The 24,688-nt window shown below is 43.5% G+C and overlaps 1 protein-coding gene across 1 annotated transcript in view; it reads left to right on the top strand.

Annotated features, from left to right (window-relative positions):
- Positions 1-24,688, top strand: part of axl (AXL receptor tyrosine kinase) — a gene marked incomplete at its 5' end in the record, with an annotated part of 45,752 nt that overhangs the window by 9,236 nt on the left and 11,828 nt on the right. Inside the window, 8 exons of the mRNA XM_083886395.1 lie at positions 369-469; positions 568-750; positions 4,502-4,582; positions 4,669-4,784; positions 12,349-12,544; positions 22,891-23,033; positions 23,113-23,257; positions 23,390-23,407. Coding sequence (XP_083742521.1) covers positions 369-469; positions 568-750; positions 4,502-4,582; positions 4,669-4,784; positions 12,349-12,544; positions 22,891-23,033; positions 23,113-23,257; positions 23,390-23,407 — 983 coding nt within the window. The remainder of the gene's footprint in view (positions 1-368; positions 470-567; positions 751-4,501; positions 4,583-4,668; positions 4,785-12,348; positions 12,545-22,890; positions 23,034-23,112; positions 23,258-23,389; positions 23,408-24,688) is intronic.

Below are 24,688 nucleotides of genomic sequence, written 5' to 3'. Positions count from 1 at the left end.
TGTTGCTCTCATGATTCCAAACAAATTTCTAATTTACTTCCATTAGCTCCATTTTGGAAGAACAAAAATGGCTAGTCCACGCATTTGAACAAGCTAGTCCTAGCACGTTTGAGCTAGCTGCGTCAAACTTGCTACATATGTTCTCGACAAATCAATGATAACAAGTTGTCAAAGGATTTTCTCTACATAAGAAGGCGTGGCCTCAGTGTTCCGACAAAGTTGACGTTAAAATGGCAGGAAACCGACTTTAAAACGTAATGTAAACAGAACACAGTTGTGTGGGGCAAATAAATTATTTTACTACTTCTTTCTTATTTAAAATATGCACATGAAATCTAACATATTTTATTTAATCTCTTGTGTAACAGTATCGACAAGGTCCAGCTCCTCGACATGGGCTCTTACCGATGTGCTGTTCTGTCAGAGAGCCACCAAATTCTGTCTGAGGAGGGGGGAATTCAACTGGAGGGTGAGTTCCTCTCAAAATACTGTGCTGCAGTCTCTTTTGTTTGGACTGGGGGAAAAAAGGGTCTGATTCAGCCAATTCTTTCTCTCTCTCTCTCGCAGGCCTTCCTCATTTCTCGGTGGAGCCTCAGCACGTTTCTGTGGTGGCCAACGTTTCCCTGAGCCTGAGCTGTGTGGCCCACGGTCCTCCAGAGCCCGTCAGGCTCATCTGGCTGCAGGACGGCGCTCCTCTCAACTCCCTGAACGACCCGGTGGCCCTGTCGCCCTCCACGCTCAACCTCACAGGTATCAACTCTCAGTGGATTTACACGGTGTTGTAATGTAAAGGAATTAAACCCACAACCTTCCTGTTGAAAGACTCGGCCACGAGTGAAGTTTTGCTTTTGTGCAAAAAAGAGACTTTCCAGCATTTCATCGGTGCTGTTCCATTGTGTACTTGTTGGAACCATCTTGTATTTATTGGTGTTCCAAACTTATTTTTGACAGACTCTAAGTGGGAATACATCATTCAAAATACAAGTGCTAAGGAGAACCATATAAGGTTCTTTAGCTTGTCCTCATAGGAGAACCCTTTAGAAAATGTTTATAAAGGTTCCACCTGGAACCCTTTTGGAGGGTTCCACCAAGAACCCCTTTAAAACCCTTGATTAAGGAAAGGGGTTTTAAAGGGTTCTCTGGCTCAAAATGGTTCTTACTGGAACCATTAGTGTTACCAAGAACCCTTTTAAAACCCTTTCTTCGGGAAAGGGTTTTTCCGAAGCAAATTGTTCCAGGTAGAACCGCAGCCCTTGTAGAAGGACCCTTTTGGAACCCTTATTTCTAAGAGTGTACAATGGCCTACATTCTTAGAAATAAAAGTGCTAAGTAGACTCATATAAGGTTCTTCGGCTTGTCCTCATAGGAGAACCCTTTTTGGCTCCAGGGAGAACATTTTTTATAAAGGTTCCACCAAGAACCCTTTTAAAACCCTTTATTCAGGAAAGGGGTTTTAAAGGGTTCTCTGGATCATAATGGTTCTTGCTGGAACCATCAGTGTTACGCAGAACCCTTTCTTTGGGAAAGGGTTTTTCAGAAGCAAATGGTTCCAGGTAGAATCTCAGCCCTTGTAGAAGAACCCTTTTGGAACCCTTATTTCTAAGAGAATAGACAGGCGCGTGTGCTGGCTGCAGTTTGTGCATGCGACATCACAACGTCCAGTTTTGCTTTGATGATAAAAGTAGCGCTCGTCATGTTAACGGCGTCAACGCTAACGCACGTTAGCGCAGGGCGCGTTACCCTGACGACTGACCGGAAAAAGATGTGCGTGACGTCATGTTTACGTGACTCCCGATTGTTAAAATTAGTCTCTAAAGTAACGCTAAACTTTAAAAACAGAGGCACACATACGCAGTACACAGGTATGCTGGTTATTGTAGGCGCGCTAACGCCGCTAACGGAGCTAACTGGTAAACAGTGCCTACGCTAGATAAAAAACATTTTGGCCGAAAATGCATTTTTTTGGTCGCCGAATTTTCGGTGCATCTCTAATTATGAAGAGAAATAAAACCCAAACGTTTTAAATATTTGAAAAAGCTAAAAACAGAGAAATGTCAATGAACTTATTGACCAGTAACTACTTATTTTCAAATAAGTCAAAGTAAGAAGTGACGTGTGTGTTTGTGGCCCCAGTAGTAAAGATTTTAAACGGCCTTGATTTTCATTGAATCCATTTCCTTTGATTGTGATTTGCTCCTTAAAAAGCCACAAAGCAACTATCGTCTACAGTTTCAAAGACTTCTGAACAAAACCATCAAATAAAGAGCCGTCCCCAGAGAGAGCAGGGCTGGCCCGGTGCCACTGGATCCACCGAGGACATGCAGTACCCTGCGGTCGTGTGGTTCGCGGGTAAAAGGCAGAGCTGCGCAACATGGGCTACTGACGACCAGGGGAGATAAAAGCATGAGTGCAGACCACAGCTGCGTGCCACACATGTGACCTGCATTAAGTCCAGTATTAGGAGGCCTGAGTCAGCCTGGAGGAGGGAGGAGCAAACACAACAAGTGGTCGTTTCAATGATCTGCTTTGACTCATTGAAGCCGGCTGTCGGGCCGTTGACCGGCACCCGTTTAATAGCGGTAACCTCGACACTCGCGTCTCATAAGAAATATATGGAAAAAGAGCGTAATCAGAGTGTGAGCATCGTTCTACGGGTTGCCGTATGTAAAAATTCAGTCACACTTTTCCAGCTGATACTGTTTATTTTGAACATTTAGCTCACTTTCTACCTCACATTTGAGGTAGAAATTAAATGGCGAATCTAAATGTAAAATGCTAAATCTAAGCGCTAAATCGAAACAGTAAATCTTAATGCTAAATCGTAATGTAAGGGTTTTTCAGAAGCAAATGGTTCCAGGTAGAACCTCAGCCCTTGTAGAAGAACCCTTTTTATGTGAATTATCTTGGTATCAAAGTCAGATTTACACTGAGATGCAACTGTGACAGAGTAAATACAGATGGAACTCAGCATAAATTAAGGATTTTTTTTTCCCCGCCTAAAAAAATATACAATTTTAAAGTAAAATAAAGAGTAAAATACTGCAATAGGAGTTTAAAATCTCAAAGAACTGATGTGAGAACTTGAAGTGAAGGTTCCTTACATCAAACCAAATGATGTGGGTCACTTTACCCACACATGAATATATTACCCTGTTAAAATAAAACCATGCAAAAGGATTACATTGCGTCTCCAACTGGAGCAGATTTACTGAGAAACTTTTATTTTGAAAACATTCCAAACTCTTGCTGGAGAGTTTTTGAGGAATAGTGATTTTTGAACCTGTGAGTGAGTGAAGTCTTAAATCCAGCAGAGAAACAGTGAGTGAGTCACTGTGATGATGATGATGATGAGTCACTTCTGTACAGTTCTATCTTTCTTTCTGTTGACCGATATTTCCAGCTGTCATGTGGATGTTGAGTCGCACGCTGCTGACAGGAGGAAGGAAAGAGCGAGTGTGGTGCAATCTGGACATGATGAGTCCTTCATTCACGCTCACAAACCCATGTAACCCCTGTAAACACCACCCTCCTCTGTCCTTTTTCCGGCCATAACACAATCCAGGCACGGTGCTGTCACTGCGTGGATCTGTGTTGTGGTCTTAGATAACAGTGATATGAACACGTGATCGACACATGTTTCGGTGAAAAAGCTGAGCTGGAGTGACACGAGCGCGTTAGTGAGTCACATCTCCTCGGCTCGGATGTCAGTGTGTGTCACAGTGTTTTCGTTCCCCCCACCCCCCACCCCTCAGCAGCTTAAAAACCCCCCTGTTACACCTGGACCACAGCAGGGCTGCTCCTGTTTGTTCAATGAAAATACACCAAATAATCAAACACTCTGCAGATGCAGTATGGAAAAGTATGGAATTTAGTAATTGGAGTAATTTCCAGGTCTCTGGAGAAATGTTTGTGTTGTTTCCAGACTATTCTCTCACTTTCTAAACTTAAATATATTAATATATACAAATCAAAACAAGTTACAAACGCAACATAGCACCACCTGTAGATGATATGAAGCTGATCAAGCTAGCTGTAGAATGGTGCGGAGTTACCATGGTTACTGTGACTGACTGCGATTCTCATTTATTTCTTGTTTTCCATACGTGTCGTCGAGCCAGGATTTTAAAAACCTTTATTTACCTTCATAATAAGCATCTAACAATTGGCATTCAGTCTACGTTCATTGGCAACGTAGTCGAAATGTGCTGAAACAATCCTTTTTGATCAAGTTTAAAGAAAGTTTGCGTCACACTTTAGTGATAAAGTCACATTATCGTCCGCACCACAGCGAGCTCTCGTCAGCCCTAAAACTCATCATTACTTTTACGGAAACTGTCGCCCTGGTTCTGTTTCTCACTTCAGTTTGAACTTTCACACCATTTCTTCCTTCTCGCGTCCACGTTATTGCCGAGCGAGGACTGTTCGTTAGCGAAGACGTCAAACCTCTTTTTTTCCGTTTTCACACCAGCATGTTTTTCTCACGTCTTTTCTGTCCATCCAGGTTTGAACAGAACCAGCACTTTCTCCTGTGAGGCTCATAACCGCAAAGGTGTGGCCACGTCCGGATCCGGAACCATCACGGGTAAGTCCATCGGTCATCGTCGTCTCCCTGGTTTTTAAAAACCATGGCCTGGTCCTGACATGTCATGTTTTGTGTGTTTTTTTTAGTTCTACCGTCTCAGCCTCAGAACCTGAAGGCCGTGGAGATCACAGAGACCAGCCTGCTTCTGTCGTGGCTGCCGGGGTTCGGTGGAGATTACGCCATAATCCGCTGCACCGTTCAGGTGAGACAACCTGACGCCAGTCACAGTATACTGCTATACTTCTACGTAGGTCACGGAGACCCCTCTACGTCGATGTGCAACTATAAATACGTCATATCTTAACACACACAGCACATGTTTAGACTCTAAATGGCCAATTTCTCGCCTCAAATGATCTTAAAGCTCACATAGAGTGGTCCTGTTGCACATATATGTTAGTTATGGAGGTATACTTGCATACATTAACTTGTTTTTATGCTCAAAAACCTCCTAGTTGCTGCAAACGAGCCGATAGAAATCTCTCCTTACTGACGCTCTCCTCAGCCGCGATATTTCAGACTCAACTCTCACCCCCCAGAAGACAGAGTGTGTTGTGATTGGCCAGCCAGCGTAGAGGCTTCCCAACTGTCTTGTGATTGGCCAGTACCCGGAAGTGACATATTTATCACACCCGCTCTCAGAAGTACAGCTCCCCCCTCTGGAAAGGTGAATGCACTGCTCCTCGTTATCAAAACATTGTTTTAACAGTGTTTAAAAATAGCTTCTTCACGACTCCCCGTCGCAGTCCCTTTGACGACCTTTGACCCGGAGTCAGACCCAGAGTCAGAAGACACTGTCGCTCGTGAAACACCTCCACAACGGACGTTATTCTTCTTCTTCTGCGGTTCAATGTACACAACCGGATGTGCCCGGACTAGTGCCCGGAGCAGGACGATCTGCTGTACAGGAGAACCGGTGTTTACGTAACCGGACCGGGTTTTTTCAGAGATCTCGCTGAGCCCGAGATTTACAATAAAACATGGCTTCGTAAACGTGGAAATGACGCAGATACAATTGGAACTTCCGGTCTAGGTCCGCTTTAAAACTGCGTTACAGGAAAACAGAAAAGTGAGAAACGGCCACTGTTTCAATGTTATTCCGCTGCAACAACAACAACAACAACAACAGTCTTTCTCTCTCGGACGCCATTGCTCACTGTAGCCAGAAGCACAACAACCTTGCGCAGCGACCCCTACTGATCGGGCGGGATATTGCAGTCCGTATCCGGCACCGCGACGACGAACTATGAAGGCTCGAGGAATCTCCGTGGTTACGCAGTTGTATAAGTATAATGTGGGTAAATCAATGTAGGCGGAGCTAAAAGGTGTGTGTGTGGGGGGGGGAAACAATCGCTGCAGTTTGACCTTTTCAATCAATCAATCAATCAATCAATCAATCAATCTTTATTTATATAGCCCACAGTTTACAAAACATAGTTTGTCTCACGGGACTTCACAGGGTTGGTAACATCCTCTGTCCTTAGACCTTCGACCAGGGTAAGGAAAAACTACCAGGGAAAAAAAAAAAAAAAAAAAAAAACCCTTGTAAAAGGGAAAAAGGGTAGAAACCTTAGGGAGAACCACAGGTGAGGGATCCACTCCCTGGACGGACAGACGTGCAGTAGATGTTACCCAAAACATACAATACACAATGACAAGAATAAAAAGTGAAAAAAAAAGAAGAAAAAAGTCTTTAAATGCCAGGATCATCTGGATCACTGGGTTTATCACAGCCTGTAGTGAAGACTGTTGTGGTCAGAGACTTGAGGATGACGGAGTCTTCTTTCCTGTCCTGACCTCATGTCGTTCACTGGTGTCAGCAGAACTGTAAGAGATTAAAATCAGTTAGAGATGTGCTATATGTAGATTTATGTGCTACATCTCATGGGGGTACATCAGGTAAGTGGTGAGGGATGAAAAATCAAGGACGGGGTAGAGAAAGTGCGGCTCGTGCAAAGTCTGTGTGCTCATTCTAAGTGCATGATGGGAAATTCCCCCAGCAGTCTAAGCCTATGGCAGCATAAGATAGACTATTCTAATCAGGACTACCTGATCTAGCTTCGACTATAGGCTATGTTAAAAAGGTAGGTTTTCAGTCTCACCTTAAAGGCAGAGACCGAGTCAGACTGTCTGACTGAAAGCGGAAGTTGGTTCCACAGGAGAGGAGCCTGGTAGCTAAATGTTCTACCACCGATTCTACTTCTAGTTATTTTAGGAATAACCAGTAGACCTGAGTTCAAGGAGCGCAGCGGTCTATTCGGCTGATATAAAGTGATTAAGTCACAAATGTAAGAAGGTGCCTGATTGTTCAGGGCCTTGTATGTAAGTAAAAGTATTTTAAAATCGATTCTACTTTTCACTGGGAGCCAGTGAAGAGAAGCCAGGACAGGAGTTATATGGTCACGTCGTCTGGTTCGAGTCAGTATCCGTGCTGCTGCGTTCTGGACCAGTTGAAGGCTTCTCAGGGACTTACTAGGACATCCAGACAGTAAGGAGTTACAGTAATCCAGCCTAGAGGTTATAAAGGCGTGGATAAGTTTCTCAGAGTCTTGTCTTGATATAATATTTCTAATTGTCTTGATGTTGCGAAGGTGGAAGAAGGCTGTTCTACATATATGCTTAATATGTTCATCCAGCGATAAATCCTGGTCAAACAGGACTCCTAGGTTCCTTACTGTAGTGCAAGGGACTGGAGTGTTACTGCCTAGGTTTAGAGCTCCAAGTGCTGCTCTTATATCTTTTGGCCCAAGGACCATGACCTCAGTTTTTTCTGTGTTAAGCATCAGAAAATTACGAGTCATCCACGTCTGTATGTCTATGAGACAATCCTGGAGTTTAATAGATGGGTTTGGGTCGTCCGGTCGTGCAGATACATATAGCTGAGTGTCATCTGCATAACAATGAAAATCTATGTTGTGTTTCCTGATAATGTTGCCTAATGGCAGCATGTACAGGGTAAAAAGAATAGGTCCAAGCACAGAACCCTGAGGAACTCCGTAGTTAACCTTAGTGAGTATGGAGGATTCCTCGTTTACACTAACAAACTGAAATCTGTCCGATAAATAGGACTTGAACCAGACAAGTGCCGATCCTCTAATCCCAACGTCTTGTTCTAGTCTATGTAACAGGATCTCATGATCTATAGTATCAAATGCTGCACTGAGATCCAACAGAACCAGTATAGAAGCCAGTCCTTTTTCAGAGGCCATAAGAATATCATCTTTTACTCTAAGTAGTGCAGTCTCTGTACTGTGGTGGGTTCTAAACCCAGACTGGAACTTTTCAAATACATTATTGCTACACAGGTGATTACACAACTGTGTGGCTGCAGCTTTTTCTAAAATCTTTGAAATAAAAGGAAGGTTTGAGATCGGTCTATAGTTACTCAGAATGCTACTGTCGAGAGAAGGCTTTTTAAGTAATGGCTTAATTACTGCCATCTTAAAGGCCTTTGGGACACAGCCGCTCAGTAAAGACATATTTATTTGATCTAGTAAAATATTTCCAACTTGTGGTAGAGCCTCTCTAAGGAGTCTAGCTGGTATAGGGTCCAACTGACATGTAGTTAGTTTAGAGGAGGAGACCAGTGAGGTCAGCTCCCGGAGGCTTATAGGAATAAAATGATTCAATACATGTAAAGCTGGAGCCGCAGTTAAGTCTAGGCTCGCTGTACTAAACTGGTTGGTAATTCTATCTCTGATCGTTTCTATCTTATCGTTAAAAAATGTTATAAAGTCATTACTACTCAGCGATCGAGGGATCGATGGATTCGTTGTATCATGGCTCTCTGTCAGCCTGGCTACAGTGCTGAAAAGGAACCTGGGGTTGCTCTTATTTTTCTCTATTAACTCTGAGTAATAAGAAGTTCTTGCATGTCTAAGAGCTTTTTTATATATATCAAAACTGTTCTTCCACAAGACATAGTGACTGTCATTATGTGTGGAACGCCACGTTCTTTCTAACTTCCGTGTACTGAGCTTTAACGCTCGAGTTTGGGCTGTGTACCATGGGGCAGACTTGTCCCGGGTGATAACCTTTCTCTTAAGAGGAGCAACAGTGTTTAGAACTGTTTGCAAGGTTAAATTTGTGTTATCCACTATTCCATTAAGTTCCGTGGGAGAGATGTTTCTATAGTCATCCTCTGTGATAAAACATGGCTGGAGGGCAGACGAGAGCTGTTTAGTGAATTTTTCAACTGAACTGTCGGATAAACAGCGACTGTAATAATGCTGCTGTTTAGGATCAGTAACATTAGTAAGTACAACCTCGAATGAGATCAGACAATGGTCCGATATCAAAGGATTCTCATCAAATACTACCAAGTTACGTATGTCAATACCATACGTCAAGATAAGGTCAAGTGTGTGTCCATAACGATGTGTTGGTTTGTTAACCTGCTGCTTGAAGCCAATTGATTCAAGCAAAGCTTTAAAAGACGAGCCAAGACTATTATTGGCTACGTCCACATGAATATTAAAATCACCTACTATGATGATTTTATCTGAACAGAGAACTAAATCAGATAAAAAATCTGCAAAATCACTTAAAAAGTCGGAGTAGGAGTTCGGTGGTCGGTATACAACGATAAGCTGGAGTCTGTTATTCTGTTTAATACTTGAGTCTAACAGACTTAGAGTAAGGTGCTCAAATGATTCATAAGTACACGTGGGTCGAGAGGTGAGCGAAAGTATACAGTCAGATATAGCTGCGACCCCTCCACCTCTGCCATTTCCTCTAGGGGTATGAACACTGGTGTGGGAAGGAGGCGTTGCTTCGTTTATAGATACATAATCATTCACTTGAAGCCATGTTTCTGTTAAGCAGAGCAAGTCAAAATCCTGTTCGTGTATCAGTTCATTCACAAGCAACGCTTTTGAGCGGAGAGAACGAATATTTAACAAACCACACTTAAAACTGTTCGTTCTCGGCTCGGAGAATGTCCTCGTGTTTTGACCAGTTTGAAGAAAAGAGACGTTTTTGCTTCTTGCTTTTCTTCTCTAAACTCATCCTCCGCTCCTCCCTGCTTTATCGGTGGACCGACCAGTGGATCAGGTTTCACTCTGGGACTGAAGTGGCCTCCTGGACCAGCTTTATGTGCAGCACCACTCCCTCGCTCTCTTTGTCAGCGACTCTAGCTGTGCCACTCTCTGCTGCTGCTCTGTGGACTTTAGAGTTCAGAGCTGAGGGAATGTTTTCTGCAGCAGCAGCAGCAGCAGCAGCACCACCCCTAAACGTCTGGTTCTAATAAAGCTGCCCCTCTCATACCTCTTTGCTGTTCTTGCCTCCTCCTCCTCCTCCCCCATTCCCCCCTCACCCTCTCGGGGGAACAAGGCGAGGGGCCAGCCTCTGAAGAATGGGGCAAAAATCGGAGTTTTACACTTCTTTGTAAGAAAGAAAGAAAGAAAGCGAACAGTGAGAGCAGGTCACAGCGTCTGCTGAGTCTGAGCCACGAGGAGGGAATGCAGTCTGAACTGTGACTCAGGGCTGAGTTTTACAATCAGATTAAAACACACACTTGTTTACAGAGTGGATGGTGACTCATGCGCTCAGCACTGACGCTCTCTCTCTCTCTGACACACACATGCGAGCATTCATACGACGTAATAAAGCCTCCTTACAGTCACACCACCTAACTCAGGCCATACGGCAACGTCCCACATGTGGAATCTGGAGACGTGAGTTGTTTTTGAAAAGTAATTCTGCAGAACAGGACTAACTCACACAGAGAGAGGGAGGGAGAGTCTTTATTTCTGCCCAAACTAAAGCTCAAACTTTCATTTAACAAAGAAACTTTTAAGCTGCTAGCTGCTAACTTTTAAGGGGAGCGTGCCTATGTTCCCACATTTCTACCCCTGCCTGGTAGTTAAGGGTTCTATGACGCCCATTGATCAAACCGACATCTACACTGAATGTTCAATAGACAAAGAAAAACAACATTACATATTATAATTATTACAGAAATAGCATTGCTTAGCATCGTAGCTAGCATAAATAAATAATGCTGAACAATGCTGACCACTTTGGCTTAGCTTCTCAACCAACGGCAGAGTAATCACAAAAACAATCAAAAGACACAGTCAAAAAAAAAAAATACGATTCTTCGGCTTACACTTCTCAAAACGTCACACTGATAGAAAAGATAAACAAACTAGCCGCTAGCATCACTGCTACTGCTGCTCCGCGACTTCCGAGCTGACCGGCGCTACTTCCTGTTTTTAACTCCTTTCAAAATAAAATCAAAGTTGCTGCATTCACAGGTTCACCACTCATTCCCTTGGCTGGTGATTTAAAAAGACAGAGCTAGCTTCCAAACTGTTGTTATACCTGTACAGCAAGCAGTGAAATGTACTCCTGACTTGCTTGCTCCAAGACTACGCCGACACTCAATCTGAGAAATGTGGGGAACCATAGGGTTTCCATCCATCCATCCATCCAACTCCCCTTTCGCATTCCTCCAATAGACAAAGAGTCTGCCATTGAAGGCAGAGTTTTCACACTTCTTTGTCTACTGTAGGTATCGGGGAGCCAACTCCCTGCAGATGTTGTAGGAAGGTGTCAGTTTTTATACAATACACTATACACAAAGGACCTGGTATTCTGTACTTGGCAGGTATAGGGTGATGGGCAGTTTTAGCTCCGAGTCAGAGAAATTAAATTTACTATTACAAGTTGTAGCGTACCAAAAAGCGTACCAGGTACTCGAGCCGTGTTGCGCTAGAACTTTCTAATGGAAAAGTCCCAGAAGAGGCTGTTCTTTCTGTTTGAGAGAATAAAAAAGTTCAGTCCGTCTTTCGGTCTTTATATCCTTAATTCTGTGTTTATTCACCTCAACATCCCTGAAACACACACAGCTCTTTAGTCCACAGGAGAACAATCGTCCACACCAGCAAACTTTAATGTGGTTGTAAAAAATTGCTGTAATGAAGGATTTTTTTTCCCTCTCTGCCTCATGTTCCTCTTTATTTATAAGGGTTTGTTTTTTTTCCTTTTTAACCACTGAGGTTGTGCAGAGACAGCAGGTTGATGCTTGTTTTACTGGAACTTCACTGAGTTTGAGACGCAGTCAGGGAGGTTTTACACACAATTAAGTTCATGTAACATCAGTCACTGCTCATATATTTAAATATATGTAGTAAATGTTCATTTGTTTTCCCCCTGTAATCTTAAATAATTGACAGTAAAAGTAACAAAAGTGTTCTTAAAATATCAACAGATCATTTTAACCCTCCTTAAGCTACAATTATCCAACAGTGGTGGTAATAATTGGACGGATGTATAACGACAAATTGGTTCATACTTCCAGTTTGTCCTTTTGTTGTTATTAAGACTTTGTTTTCCTTCATTTAAACCGAGATTAAGTGAAAACACAAGACTCAAATCATATTTTAGTTCAATGATATTAATGTAAGCTTGTAAAATGGCAATTGGTATCGTTTCAATGTGATCGCAGGGCTCACATTTGTCTTAAATGAGCTAAAATTGTGCCAGATTTTATGTCCCATCACTATCACTAACATAAGTTTGCAAACGTGTTTGCTCTTTGTCATTGTGTTTTGAATATATTTGAGTTAAATTATGGTTTTAACCTAAAACGATGAACCTGTTGGTAGTCATTTCTCTTTTGCCTTTTTCAGCACTTTGGTTTAAAGTGCTGAACAAATAAAGTTGGATTGGATTTTGCAAGAGCAAAGCGTCCTCTTCCTGTTTGTGCCATAAAGCAATAAAAACTTTAATGTTTGTTTGTTTGTTTGTCTCCATGTTCCCAGGCCCAACACTCAGGAGACTCCTTCACCTCAGGACCAGAGAAGATGATCCACCACCAGAACGTGGACGTCCCACCGGCAACGCACCTCATCCAGGACCTGGAGCCGCACAGCGTATACAGAGTCAGAGTGGCCTGTCACAGCAGCCAGGGGCCGTCAGAGTGGTCGTCCTGGGTGGAGCTGCTCACCAGAGAAGGAGGTGAGAGATGTTTGCTTTCACTCTGGGAATCTAGTGTGCGTGGGATTGACTTCCTCCTGAAGTGAGTCAGGGTCAAGGCTGTGTTATCTGGCTACTGACGGAGCCTCCTCCTCCTCCTCATCCTCCTGTTCTCCTCAGAAACCTGAAACACTTGTTGTTTTACCCGATTTAAAGCAAACGTGTTATGCAAAATGAACATTTTAATAATTTTAATCCTTATATTTGGGACTCTGGAGGCCCTATGAGGAGGCAAAGTGTGAAAAAAGATGACTCAGTCATGTTTTTTGGGAAGTGTTCTATTCATTGGCTGCACAGTGCAGCACAGAGTTCTACACAAATTTTCAGCCTCAGAGGATTTACGTATCCAGTGAATACATTTTTACATTAGTGCTGGTCAAGTTAGCACACGTGATGTCATGGTTACGTGCCGTGGCATCAGAGTCCAGGCACTGTTTACCAGTTAGCTCTGTTAGCTATGTTAGCTCCTTTAGCGCAGTTAGCGCACCTACAGTGGAACTGGAGCAGTCTGTTTATGAAATGAAAAGAGCAGCGCTACAAATAACCATGCGTGCCTCTGTTTTTTAAGTTTAGCGTTATTTTAGAGACTCATTTTAACAATCGGGAGTCACGTAAACAAGACGTCACACGCGTCATTTTCCGGTCAGTCATCATGGAAACACGTCGAGCGTTAGCGTTGACGCCTTTTATATATATTTTTTTATATATGACGGCAATGTGTCGGCTAGAATCGGCAAATGATGGCTTTTCCAAATGCTAACTGCTGTTAGCTGCCGTTAGCCTCAGTGGCGCTGACGTAGTTCCCTGTGTCTCATTTGCATATTTAAAGAGACAGACACTCAAAAGCGAGCGTTCTAAACAGGGCTGTCACAGACACCGGGGAACTAGCTTAACTTGTATCAATAGGGTATAATATGTCTACTTTAAACCGTTAGCATTTGTTTTACGTGAATGGAGCTGAACCCGCGTCATTAGCAGTGACTTATTGTGTATTTTTAGCCAGGGGAAAAATGTCTAATCACCAAAATAATCCTGGGTTTAAACACTTTCACCGTGTTTGGTCTTGAACTTCGCCGACGATCATGCGTTGGAGATTACGTCTTTGCGCGACCTCGCTGCTGTGATGGGATTATTGTTCATCAGAAGTTGAGCAGAGTTTTTTATAGATTGTTATATTCTTTGGGCTGTTTTCTGTGATAGTTTTGGGGGGGGTTTATTTTTGAATCTGACCTCGGACTGAACCACAATTCATCGCCTCCAGAGAGTCGACCACAGTGGGGACATTCTTTTTTTTTGTCAAAGTGTAGAAAATACGTCTTGAACAAGTGTTTCTCTTTGCCCACAACGACACATTTTTGTGGATGTTTTTCCTGAAACTTAGTGGCTCTTTTACTGTTTGATGATAAGTCAGAGAGCAGCGTTGGTCAGTGTTTATGAAGAATCCCAGACTCTGCCAGTGCACCTCTGTAAACCTGCTCTAAAGTAAACTCAGAGGACGTTCTTATTCCCCTGAAAGGTCTTCAGTTAGCGCTCACAGCGCTCTGTGCAGACTGTAATGCTAGGCTGCGTGGTTGTGTTTGTGTGATTTTTCCATGCCAGCTCATGCTCTGTCTCCATCCCCGGATGAATGGACGGGAATATGGAAACAGAGTGCACTCAGAGCAGAGATTATGCCACAGGAGGGATGATGACGGGGGGATTTCCATCGTGGAAGCTGCTTGTAATCTGAAAACATTTCTCATGAACAGAAGAGAGAGGAGAAGTCGCTTTTTCACTTCCTTATTCAACAAAGAAACAACAATCCTTGTTTCGCTTCAGCCGAATTTGCCAAATTATCTGGTTTCTGTTTGGACGGTGTGTGTTTTTATCTCTTTACACTTGTAAGTTCTTCTTATCTGTTTCCTGTGTAGCGCTAACTTTGTTCTTATTAATAGAGACCAGACTCCAGCTAGCAGGACATGAACGTTAAGCTAGCAGGACATGAGCATTACTGATCTAAGCTAGCAGGACATGAGCGTTACTGAGCTAGCAGGACATGAGTGTTACTGATCTATGCTAGCAGGACATGAGCGTTACTGAGCTAGCAGGACATGAGCGTTACTGATCTAAGCTCGCAGGACATGAGCGTTACTGATCAAAGCTAGCAGGACATGAGCATTTATGATCTAAGCTAGCAGGACATGAGCGTTACTGATCTAAGCTAGCAGGACATGAACGTTACTGGTCCAAGCTAGCAGGACATGAGCGTTACTGGTCTAAGCTAGCAAGACATGAGCGTTAATGATCTAGGCTAGCAGGACATGAGTGTTACTGGTCTAAGCTAGCAGGACATGAGCATTACTGGTATAAGCTAGCAGGACATGATCGTTACTGATCGAAGCTAGCAGCACATGAGCGTTACTGATCCAAGCTAGCAGGACATGAGCTTTAATAATCCAAGCTAGCAGGACATGAGCGTTACTGGTCTAAGCTAGTAGGAAACCTACCACCGTCTACCAATCATTGAAGTCAGTAGAGTCTCAGCTGCCGAGCAACCACGGGTTGCCAGTTACGTCAGAAAACGAAACCTAAAAGACCTCGGTGTTTTGAATTTGAATGTAGTAACTGTTTTTGGCCACATTCTTACATATGGCGCCTTTGAGGCTTTCCTGTCGTTTTCTGCTCCATTTGTTTCTTATTAATAAATAGTGTGTATTATAGTTTATGTGCTGTGTTATATTCCTAACATATGTCGCTTTGGAACACTTTTGTCTCTTCACTCTCGTCGTCCACATCCGTGCCAGGTTTTCCGATCCACACTGAGATCACATGAACCTGCTCTGGTTTTTATCACATTTCTATTCTTTTTTATTTTAGCTGAGTGAGTAGATCCAGTATTTGAACTTCTCTTCTTCGTCTCTCATTTCCCTTCTTCTTCTTCTTTTTTTTTGACCTCAGGCGACCTCTGCGTGATTTCTCTTTCCAGGTCACGTAGCTCGTAGAGGGCGACTGTGGGAAAAAGTCAAGAAAATGGCGGGTTAATGATCAGAGGAGGCAAAGGAAAGGAAGAGATGGAGTGGAAGAGCAGGGAAAAGAGGGAGGAGGAAGGAGGAAGGGGGCGCTTTGAGAAAACACTCATTTAGATATTTTCCCAAAGCTCATGATTTTCCCTGGAGGACAGAAGTGGGGGGGGGGGGCACAGACGACCCATGTCCACCCTCTTAAGGCCACATTATACTTCTCCGACTGCGTATGCGTTATCCGTCTGCGTCACCACGGAGACGCCTCGAGCATTTATACTTCTGTGTCGTGGTGACGGACACTCGCTGCAATTTCCCGCCCGATCAGTAGGGGTCGCTGCGCAAGGTTGTTGTGCTTCTGGCTACAGTGAGCAATGGCGTCCGAGAAAGAAAGAGAGAGAAAGACTGTTGTTGTTGAAAAAGTGGCCGTTTCTCACTTTTCTGTGTCACGGAACGCAGTTTTAAGATAATTTGAGGCGAGAAATTGGCCATTTAGAGTCTAAACATGTGCTGTGTGTGTTAAGATATGACGTATTTATAGTTCGGCAGCGGCGTTATCGGCGGGGATCAGCTCCGCCTCTGTCAGGACGCCCGGAGCGCACTGAGAGCCGGCACAGAGCAGCTTAGCTCGGCCTGTCCTGAGGACCAATCGCAGCTCTTGCCGTCTCCGTAGTCCCTTGACGGAGTGACGGACACTTAAAAAATATTCCGTGCACCCGGAGACGACGCAGAGGCTCTTCGACAGGTTCTGCGTCGACGTAGAGGACTCTGCGTAGCTACGCAGAGCACTTTACGCAGGAGTATAAATTGGGCTTTAATCCAGAAGCTGCAGTGAGATTATGTTTTTGTTATGGCAGTTTTTCTGTCTTGTGTCCTAAAATAGAATAAACAGAAGGAGCGACAGCTAACTGTGTTTGACAGCAGCTGCTTAGAAACACTTAGAAACACTCAAGTGGGTTAATTATCAAAGGGATGATTCAGGATCGTGGATCAGTTTGTGTCAAAAACATGTTTTACAAGAGGAAATTAACCTTTAACCTTTACTTCATAAACTCACGCTCTCAAACCAAAGTCCACAGAGTTCACATGGAAATGGGCTTAGATGAATATGCATACTTTTTATTACCAGAGAGGCGTGCAATCCACACAGAAATGAGCTAATCTCAAATCTCAGATTTGTCGTGTAGATAGAGAATATGTGAGAAAAAGTGTTGAATTGAAGACAAAACCTATTTTTACTTAAATAAACCAAACACAGTGGTTGTTAAGCTAGCAGGACATGAGAGTTACTGATCCAAGCTAGCAGGACATGTGCGTTACTGATATAAGCTAGCAGGACATGAGCGTTACTGGTCTAAGCTAGCAGGACATGAGCGTTACTGGTCTAAGATAGCAGGACACGAGCGTTACTGGTCTAAGCTAGCAGGACATGAGCGTTTCTGGTCTAAGCTAGCAGGACATGAGCGCTACTGGTCTAAGCTAGCAGGACACAAGAGTTACTGGTCTAAGCTAGCAGGACATGAGCGTTACTGGTCTTAGATAGCAGGACACGAGCGTTACTGGTCTAAGCTAGCAGGACATGAGCGTTTCTGGTCTAAGCTAGCAGGACATGAGCGCTACTGGTCTAAGCTAGCAGGACACAAGAGTTACTGGTCTAAGCTAGCAGGACATGAGCGTTACTGGTCTTAGATAGCAGGACACGAGCGTTACTGGTCTAAGCTAGCAGGACATGAGCGTTTCTGGTCTAAGCTAGCAGGACATGAGCGCTACTGGTCTAAGCTAGCAGGACACAAGAGTTACTGGTCTAAGCTAGCAGGACATGAGCGTTACTGGTCTTAGATAGCAGGACACGAGCGTTACTGGTCTAAGCTAGCAGGACATGAGTGTTACTGGTCTAAGCTAGCAGGACATGAGCATTACTGGTCTGTTAGCAAGACATGAACGTTACTGGTCTAAGCTAGCAGGACATGAGCGTTACTGATCCAAGCTAGCAGGACATGAGCATTACTAAGCTAGCAGGACATGAGCGTTACTGATCTAACGACCCAACAAAGCACATTTTTACGGACTTATAGAGGCAGCAGTGGATCAACAACTTTATCAATGGACTTTGATGTGGAGAATGAGAGGATAACAACGTTCCTTTGGTGGAAAAAATGCAAAGATAAATTAAAATGACTCTCATCTGCTGTCTTTGTCGGCATTTATTCATCTTAAAATATCCCTTTCAAAGAACAACAACAACAACCATGCAATGACAACAGTCTCCTGGACGTCCGCTGTAGTCGTGACATTAATGTGATGACATGAACATTATACGCTCTCTCTGTCTGATCTGGGAAACTTGTTTCCTGTGTAGCGCTGACTTTGTTTTTATTAATAGAGCCCAGACTCCAGATCCCAGGCTTTTATGAGTCAGGCTCTGGCTCAGGGCTTTCACCCTTTTTCCATCGACGTGGTGTTTGACCAGAGGCCGACCGGACGATAGACTAAAGTACAACGGTCGAAAACAAACCTGTTAATCTGACGCTGCGTCCTCACAGCGCAGTGTGAAACCTCAGAACCTTCACTGTTGTGAACTAATTGTGTTTGTTTCTCTGCGTTTTAAAGCCAAGTCCTGGCTGCTTTCATGTGGGAAACAAAGGAACTGCACGGAGCCCACTTTTATTTTCTCATGAGCACACATCTCGTTTTTTTTCTTCCCAAATCGCGCAACTGGTTTCCTTCCAAGTTTTTTTTCTCTCCTCCTTCTTCCCAAAGTTTTACGTCAACAATTAACGTGAGAAGGAAGGAGATGGAGTCAACGTTGGATAAGAGGCAGCAAGAAAGATGGAGAAGGAGAAGGAGGAGAGGCGACGAAGCAAAGGTGGAGACGAAGTTCTGGAACAAACCTGACTCTGAGGTTGTTTTGGTTGGTCGGCAGAAGACGGAGCACATGTGGAAACAATCAGCCGCCAAACGCTTCCTGATAACATCATCCATAGGCTGGGCCATGTTTCCCAAACTCACACTGACTTGGTGTGTGTGTGTGGATTCTTGTACTTGCGGCATACTGAGGACCAGTGAGTGATTTTTAACCCACAAAGTGAGGTCATTTTTATGAAGTGAGGACATTTTGGCCGGTCCTCACTTTGTTTTCATTGAAATCACTTCCTCAGGTTGCAAACATGCTATACCTAACAGAAGTCCTCAATTTGGTACAAAAACCCGTTTTCCAGCCCTGGTGTTTCACACACTTTTTGCTCTGGGGCTCCACCTGCAGACATTTTATGGAACTGCACCCAGTAGCTCTAGATATTTGTAATTGTGTTGATTTCTAAAGTGGAAATGCTGGTCCTCACTTTGTCAGCAACCCAGTCTTCAGTATGTAGCAAGTACAAGAGTGTGTGTGTGTTCTTGTACTTGCCACATACTGAGGACCAGTGAGGGTTTTAAACCAACAAAGTGAGGTCATTTTTATGAAGTGAGGACCTCACTTTGTTTTCATTGAAATCACTTCCTTAGGTTGTAAACCTGGTACAAAAAAAAACATTTTCCAGCCCAGGGGCCTCATTTATAAAACTGTGCGTAGGACCGACGTCAAAATTGGCGTACGCACGAAGCACAGAAAGTGCTTACGCACAAAAATATCCTGATCAATAAAACAGTGCGCACGCACGTCCTACGCCGATTTCCCTTTATAAATCACAATCCACTCTAAATGTGGCGCACCTGTGTGCGGGTCATACCACGCCCATATTTGCCGATAAATATTCAGAGAAACGCCCCTCATAAATATTGATTCATGACTGAAATCATGCAGAAATCGGAGAGAAAGGCCAAATAACGTAATTTCACGAGGTGGAAGTACTTGTTGGGGAGGTGGAGAAGAGGAAGGCTTTATTGTTTGGTGTTCTAGAGTGGCAGCATGTGGCGGATAATTTCAATGCTGTTTCCTCAGAAGGTCGGAGTGTGGCCGAGGTGAAAAAAAAGTGATCAGACATTAAAGTAGACGCCAAAAAGTGTGCCACGGGCGGGGGAACGGGCCAACCGGCGCTCACCCCGCTGGATGAAAAACTGGCGGGGATCATCGGGGAATCCCTCCTGAGTGGAGAGGTGACGGAGGTTTAGGGGGACACCCATGCAGGTGTCGCGCCAATGTAGGTATCCCCGACAGAAAGTGTTGCCGCGGAGGCGGAGAAACAGTGGTGCGCTTGCTTCACAATTAAAACAATTGCATTGTTTAATGATTTATTTTATGTATACTTCACATACTACTCTATAACCTCTGGCAAAGATATGGGGGGAAACACATTATTTCAGACTGTTTACCTGTCTGCCATAATTTGTATCCCCCCATATTTTCGGCTAGAATAGAAGAAAGCTGTTCATAATACCAGAGGTTATAGACTAGTATGTGAAGTATACATAAAATAAATCATTAAACAATGCAATTTTTAGTTTTAATTTACTTGGGTGAAAGCAAGCGCACCACTGTTTCTCCGCCTCCGCCTCCGTGGCCAGGGTGAACACTTTCTGTCGGGGATACCTACATTGGCACAACACCTGTCGCCAGAAACCCGAGTGTTGTGAGCACTTGGAGCGGGACTGGCACGGCGTGGTTTCTGCGGGTGCTCCTCTCTAAGGATGGGCCCAATGCCGCACATAGATCCAAGAGGACAGCTCGTGGGAGTCGGAAACGGCTCATCAGCCACTCATCACTGTTGGCCAGTGGATCTAGCTCGTCTCGGAAGTTCCGCTCCCTTCGTATCCTTCCGTTTGCCACATCCTCTAACAGTGCCAAAGCATTGTGCGCCATGACGCATTGTGAGTACCTGCCTTTATATGCCCATCGATTAGGTATCTGCTACACGTGTTAGAATTACCCTGATATCAGTGAATACATAATTTGCCCTACTGTTGTCTTACTATTGTCCTAAATCATATGTTTCCCGTGTGCACTCCAGGGAGTTAGTTTGTTTGTTCGTTGTAGAAATGTAATTGTTTTTATCCATTTCTTGCAAATAAACTGTTCATATATGAGAGGTAATATAACTTATAATTTATTTTACACGATCAGTTTCACACATTTCTCCCGTTTCTTTCTTCTGCCATCAGTGGCGCAGTTTCGCTTTACCCCAGGTATGTGCGTACGCATGGGTCAGAGTTGGCGTGGAGGACCGCACATTTTCCCGTCAAGTTCTCTTTTTATAAATCCCATGGTTTGCGTAGAGAGTGGCGTACGCCTTCTTTTGTGCGTACGCAACCTTCGTACATGAGGCCCCTGGTGTTTTCACACACGTTTTGCTCTGGGGCTCCACCTGCAGACATTTTATAGAACTGCACCCAGTAGTTCGTTATAGATGTTGTTCATGAAGTAGATATTTGTAATTGTGTTGATTCATAAAGTGGAAATGCTGGTCCTCACTTTGTCAGCTACCCGGTCCTCCGTATGCAGCAAGTACAAGAATGTGTGTGTGTGTGTGTGTGTTTAAGCGACTTTGGAAAAGCCTTGCAGACGGAGAGAGAGAGGGAGTGAGACGACTCAAAGACAAAGAAAGCCTTAATTCAAACGCCAACAAAGGAAATGAGGCACTTTTGTGTCCCGGTGAAAAAGGTTGTTGGATCTGTGAGCGATCCAGAGCATCAATCTCTCACACACACAAACACACACACACACACGTTCCTCTACACTATTTCTACTATGCAGTTCAGCGAGGCTCTCGGTCCACTGGGTCTTTCCGCTGCCAGCAGCAGTTTTCCCTTTTTTTTTTTTTGCTCCCTCTTCCAAAGCCAGAAAAGAAGTTTAAAAAAAAAAAAAAAAAGCCGAACAAAGCAGAAATAGAAACGTAGATGGGACAGAAGGAAGGACGGAGACACAGGACCTCAGCGTGGGTCCAGTTCGTCCAACCGTGCCGACACAGAACACGAACACACAACTGGCTTCTCAGCTCCGCTAATCAGCCCTTGTCTGCCGTGGCCTTTGCCTCCTTTTCTTTGTACAAATAAAGACGAAAAATTCTCCGCATTCTCGGACATTTCCAGCTGCCGGACTCATCCACACCCTGGAGGCTTCGGTCCTGTCAAAACAGCAGACGCTTGGCTAACCCGCAGCCCGGTGGCCCTTGACCACCGCGCTGCTCCTCCTCATTAATACCCGAAAACATCTTGATACGCCGACGACTGAGCGACTTATTCACAGCAGGACTCGTCGTAACTGTGATGACCGTTAGCGGAGGTCGACGGCGTCAAACCCACGGCGCGCTTCCACGACGACTGACCCGGAAAAAGCCTCGCGTGACGTAATTTTCCCGATTGTTAAAGTTATGAGTCTCTAAAGTAACGCTAAAGTTTAAAAACAGACGCACACGTACGCAGTAACACAGGTACGCTGGTTATTTGTAGCGCTGCAGTTCCACTGTAGGCGTGCTAACCGACGCTAAAGGAGCTAATGCAGCTAACGGCGCAAGCTGGTAAACGGTGGCGCGGCACGTAAACATGACATCTATGTTAACCCTTTAACATCGAGCTTTTGCGATGCGTTTGCGCAAGTGCACTTTTGCGTTGCCGTAATTACGCAACGGTTTGTGCGATCGGAAAAATTCCAACGTGTGGTTTTTACAGTTATTTCACTCGCGCTGTTTGGAGGAAAATCGGTAATCAGCGTCTTTGTCGCCAGAGAAATTAGAGAGTTGGAAAAAAAGTGTGTACATAGTTTCCTTTTTTTTTTGCGCATTGAGACGAAAACTCACAATTCTTCATTTTAAATTGTTAATACGCAAAAATACGAAAAATTTGACAAAAAGCTATTTTTTCGCTTATTTTCTCACCCTTTTATGGTTAAAATAAGCAAAAAAAGATGGACATTTTGAGGCTTAGGTGTTAAAGGGACAAATAATAATAATAATAATGATACATTTTATTTGTTTACTTAAGATTAAACGGACAAATTCAACACAGTAGATAGAGTCAGTGAGTTTTGACTGAACCTTAAACTTCATGTGCAGTTTATTATTATTTTCTTGCAAAAACCCAAGTGCAGTAAAAGGAGGCAAAGTGCAATGTACCCCAAACGCTTATATATACAAAATATATGTGCAATAAAATATACTTTTAGCACCAATAACTCTTCACTTTGGTTCCTTAAGGACTTTGAACCTTATGGTTTGCCTCGCTGCATCACGTTGTACATCGTACGTGATCTGACTGTGCAGTTTTTCCTTTTATCTGTTGTTAGCGTCACTTTTATACGTGTATTTATTTGTCTTCTCGTGACAGTACTCGTGTTTTATTCCATCAATAATCTAATATATTTTAATTTTTCCTGTTTGTTTTTTTCCCCCACCACAGTCCCAGAAAACGCTCCCGTGAATGTGACGGCGACGCTGAACGGGACGGAGGTGCTGATGACGTGGGAGGAGCCTCCAGGGAAGCTGAACGGCGAGCTGCAGGGTTACCTGGTGCAGTACAGCACGCCGGACGCTCAGCAGGAGGTCAGCGAGCGACGCTAACGCACAAGAAAAACCTTATTGTTCCAGCAGTGATATCTAATCATCTCCCCTGTGTCCACAGTTGGTGGTGGACGCCGGACTGGACACGGAGCTTTTAGTCAATCTGTCCGTCCCTCTGTCCAACGTGACCTTTAGAGTCTGCGCCTACACTGGAGCAGGAGAAGGACCATGGACGCTCACACAGACCATCACTCTTATTACACCTGGTGAGGGAACATGGGAACATGCTCACTGATTTTTATTTACTAAATGAGTAAAAATCATCAAAAATATAACATATTGTGAATTTGTGTCCAAAGTCTCTAATTTTGACATGTTTTTTCTGTTTATTTGCACAGAAATGGAGGAGTTTAGAGGTGAGTCATCAATCACTCACTCACTCACTCATCTTCTACCACTTTATCACCACTAAACCCAGTTGACAGTCAATCAATCAAAACTTTATTTATAAAGCACTTTTCAAACAAATCAAATGGCCATTCAGAAACAGGTTTATTGTACGGTGGCCCTGAGGTGCAAAACACAAACGCAAAACCAATGAACACAAACCTTTGTGTTTTGCGTTTTTTTGTTTGTGTTTTTGTAACTTGTGACTTGTGTTTTGTGTTTGTTTTTTTTATTTTGCGTTTGTTTTTTTTATTTTGCGTTTGCGTTGATTTGCGTTTGTGTTTTGCGTATTTTGATTTGCATTTGTGTTCGTTGTTTTGCGCTTTGTGATTAGCTTTTTTGTTTTGCGTTTTGTGATTTTTGTTTGTGTTTTGTGATTTGCATTTGTGTTTTTTGTTTTGCGTTTTGTGATTTTCATTTGTGTTTTCTCTTTTGCGTTTTTCGATTTGCGTTTGTGTTTTTTTGATTTACGTTTGTGTTTTGCACCTCAGGGCCACCGTATTATTGCATGTATGCTAGAATCAATACAGGGAATTTTCTGTTGTGAAATTGGTGCCAAAATACAACAAAAACAGAAAAATATAAATGACACACACTATATTACTAACTAAATTAAACAATAAACTATAAAACAATTTTAAATACAATACTTAATTAAATAGCGTGCTTAATAAGTGCTTTACTCACATTCCATCATTAGAGACTATGACATGTTACATAAATAATAGTGAAGTAAATATAATAAAGACATTAGTGGATATGAAAGCTGGATGTGATCACACTGACCCTGATCACACACACATGGTGACACACACACACACACACACACACACACACACACACACACACACACACTTCTCTTTCTCGTTCTCTGTCACTCGGTTCCTCAGCGTTAGTTCCTTCCTTTTGAAATCCACAGAAAAAAAAGGAGAAGGAAGATAAAAAAAGGAGAAGAGAGGATATCAGAAAAAAGAGAGAGAGAAATAGAGTGGAAAGGGGAAGAAGAATGAGAGGAGGGTGGGAAGTGGCGTGATTTAGGAGACGCATCATAAATATTTATAACGCTGGCGGCGAAGAAGAGTGAAGCATCTCTGTTTGTTTAGTCTAATGAGACAACAAGAAGAAGAAAGAGGGAAAACAGAGAGTGGAGGGAAAGTCGGGGGAGGATCAGTGTGAGAGGGAAGAAAGAGAGGAAACAGTGGAATCAGAGGAAAGAGATGAAAGAGAGGAATCAGAGGAAAGAGAGGAAT

The sequence above is a fragment of the Microchirus variegatus genome (assembly GCF_963457635.1).
Source record: "Microchirus variegatus genome assembly, chromosome: 3".
In the NCBI taxonomy this organism is placed as follows: Eukaryota; Metazoa; Chordata; class Actinopteri; order Pleuronectiformes; family Soleidae; genus Microchirus; species Microchirus variegatus.
Note: the sequence above shows the minus strand (reverse complement) of the source record. Positions and strands in the feature narration are given on the sequence as shown.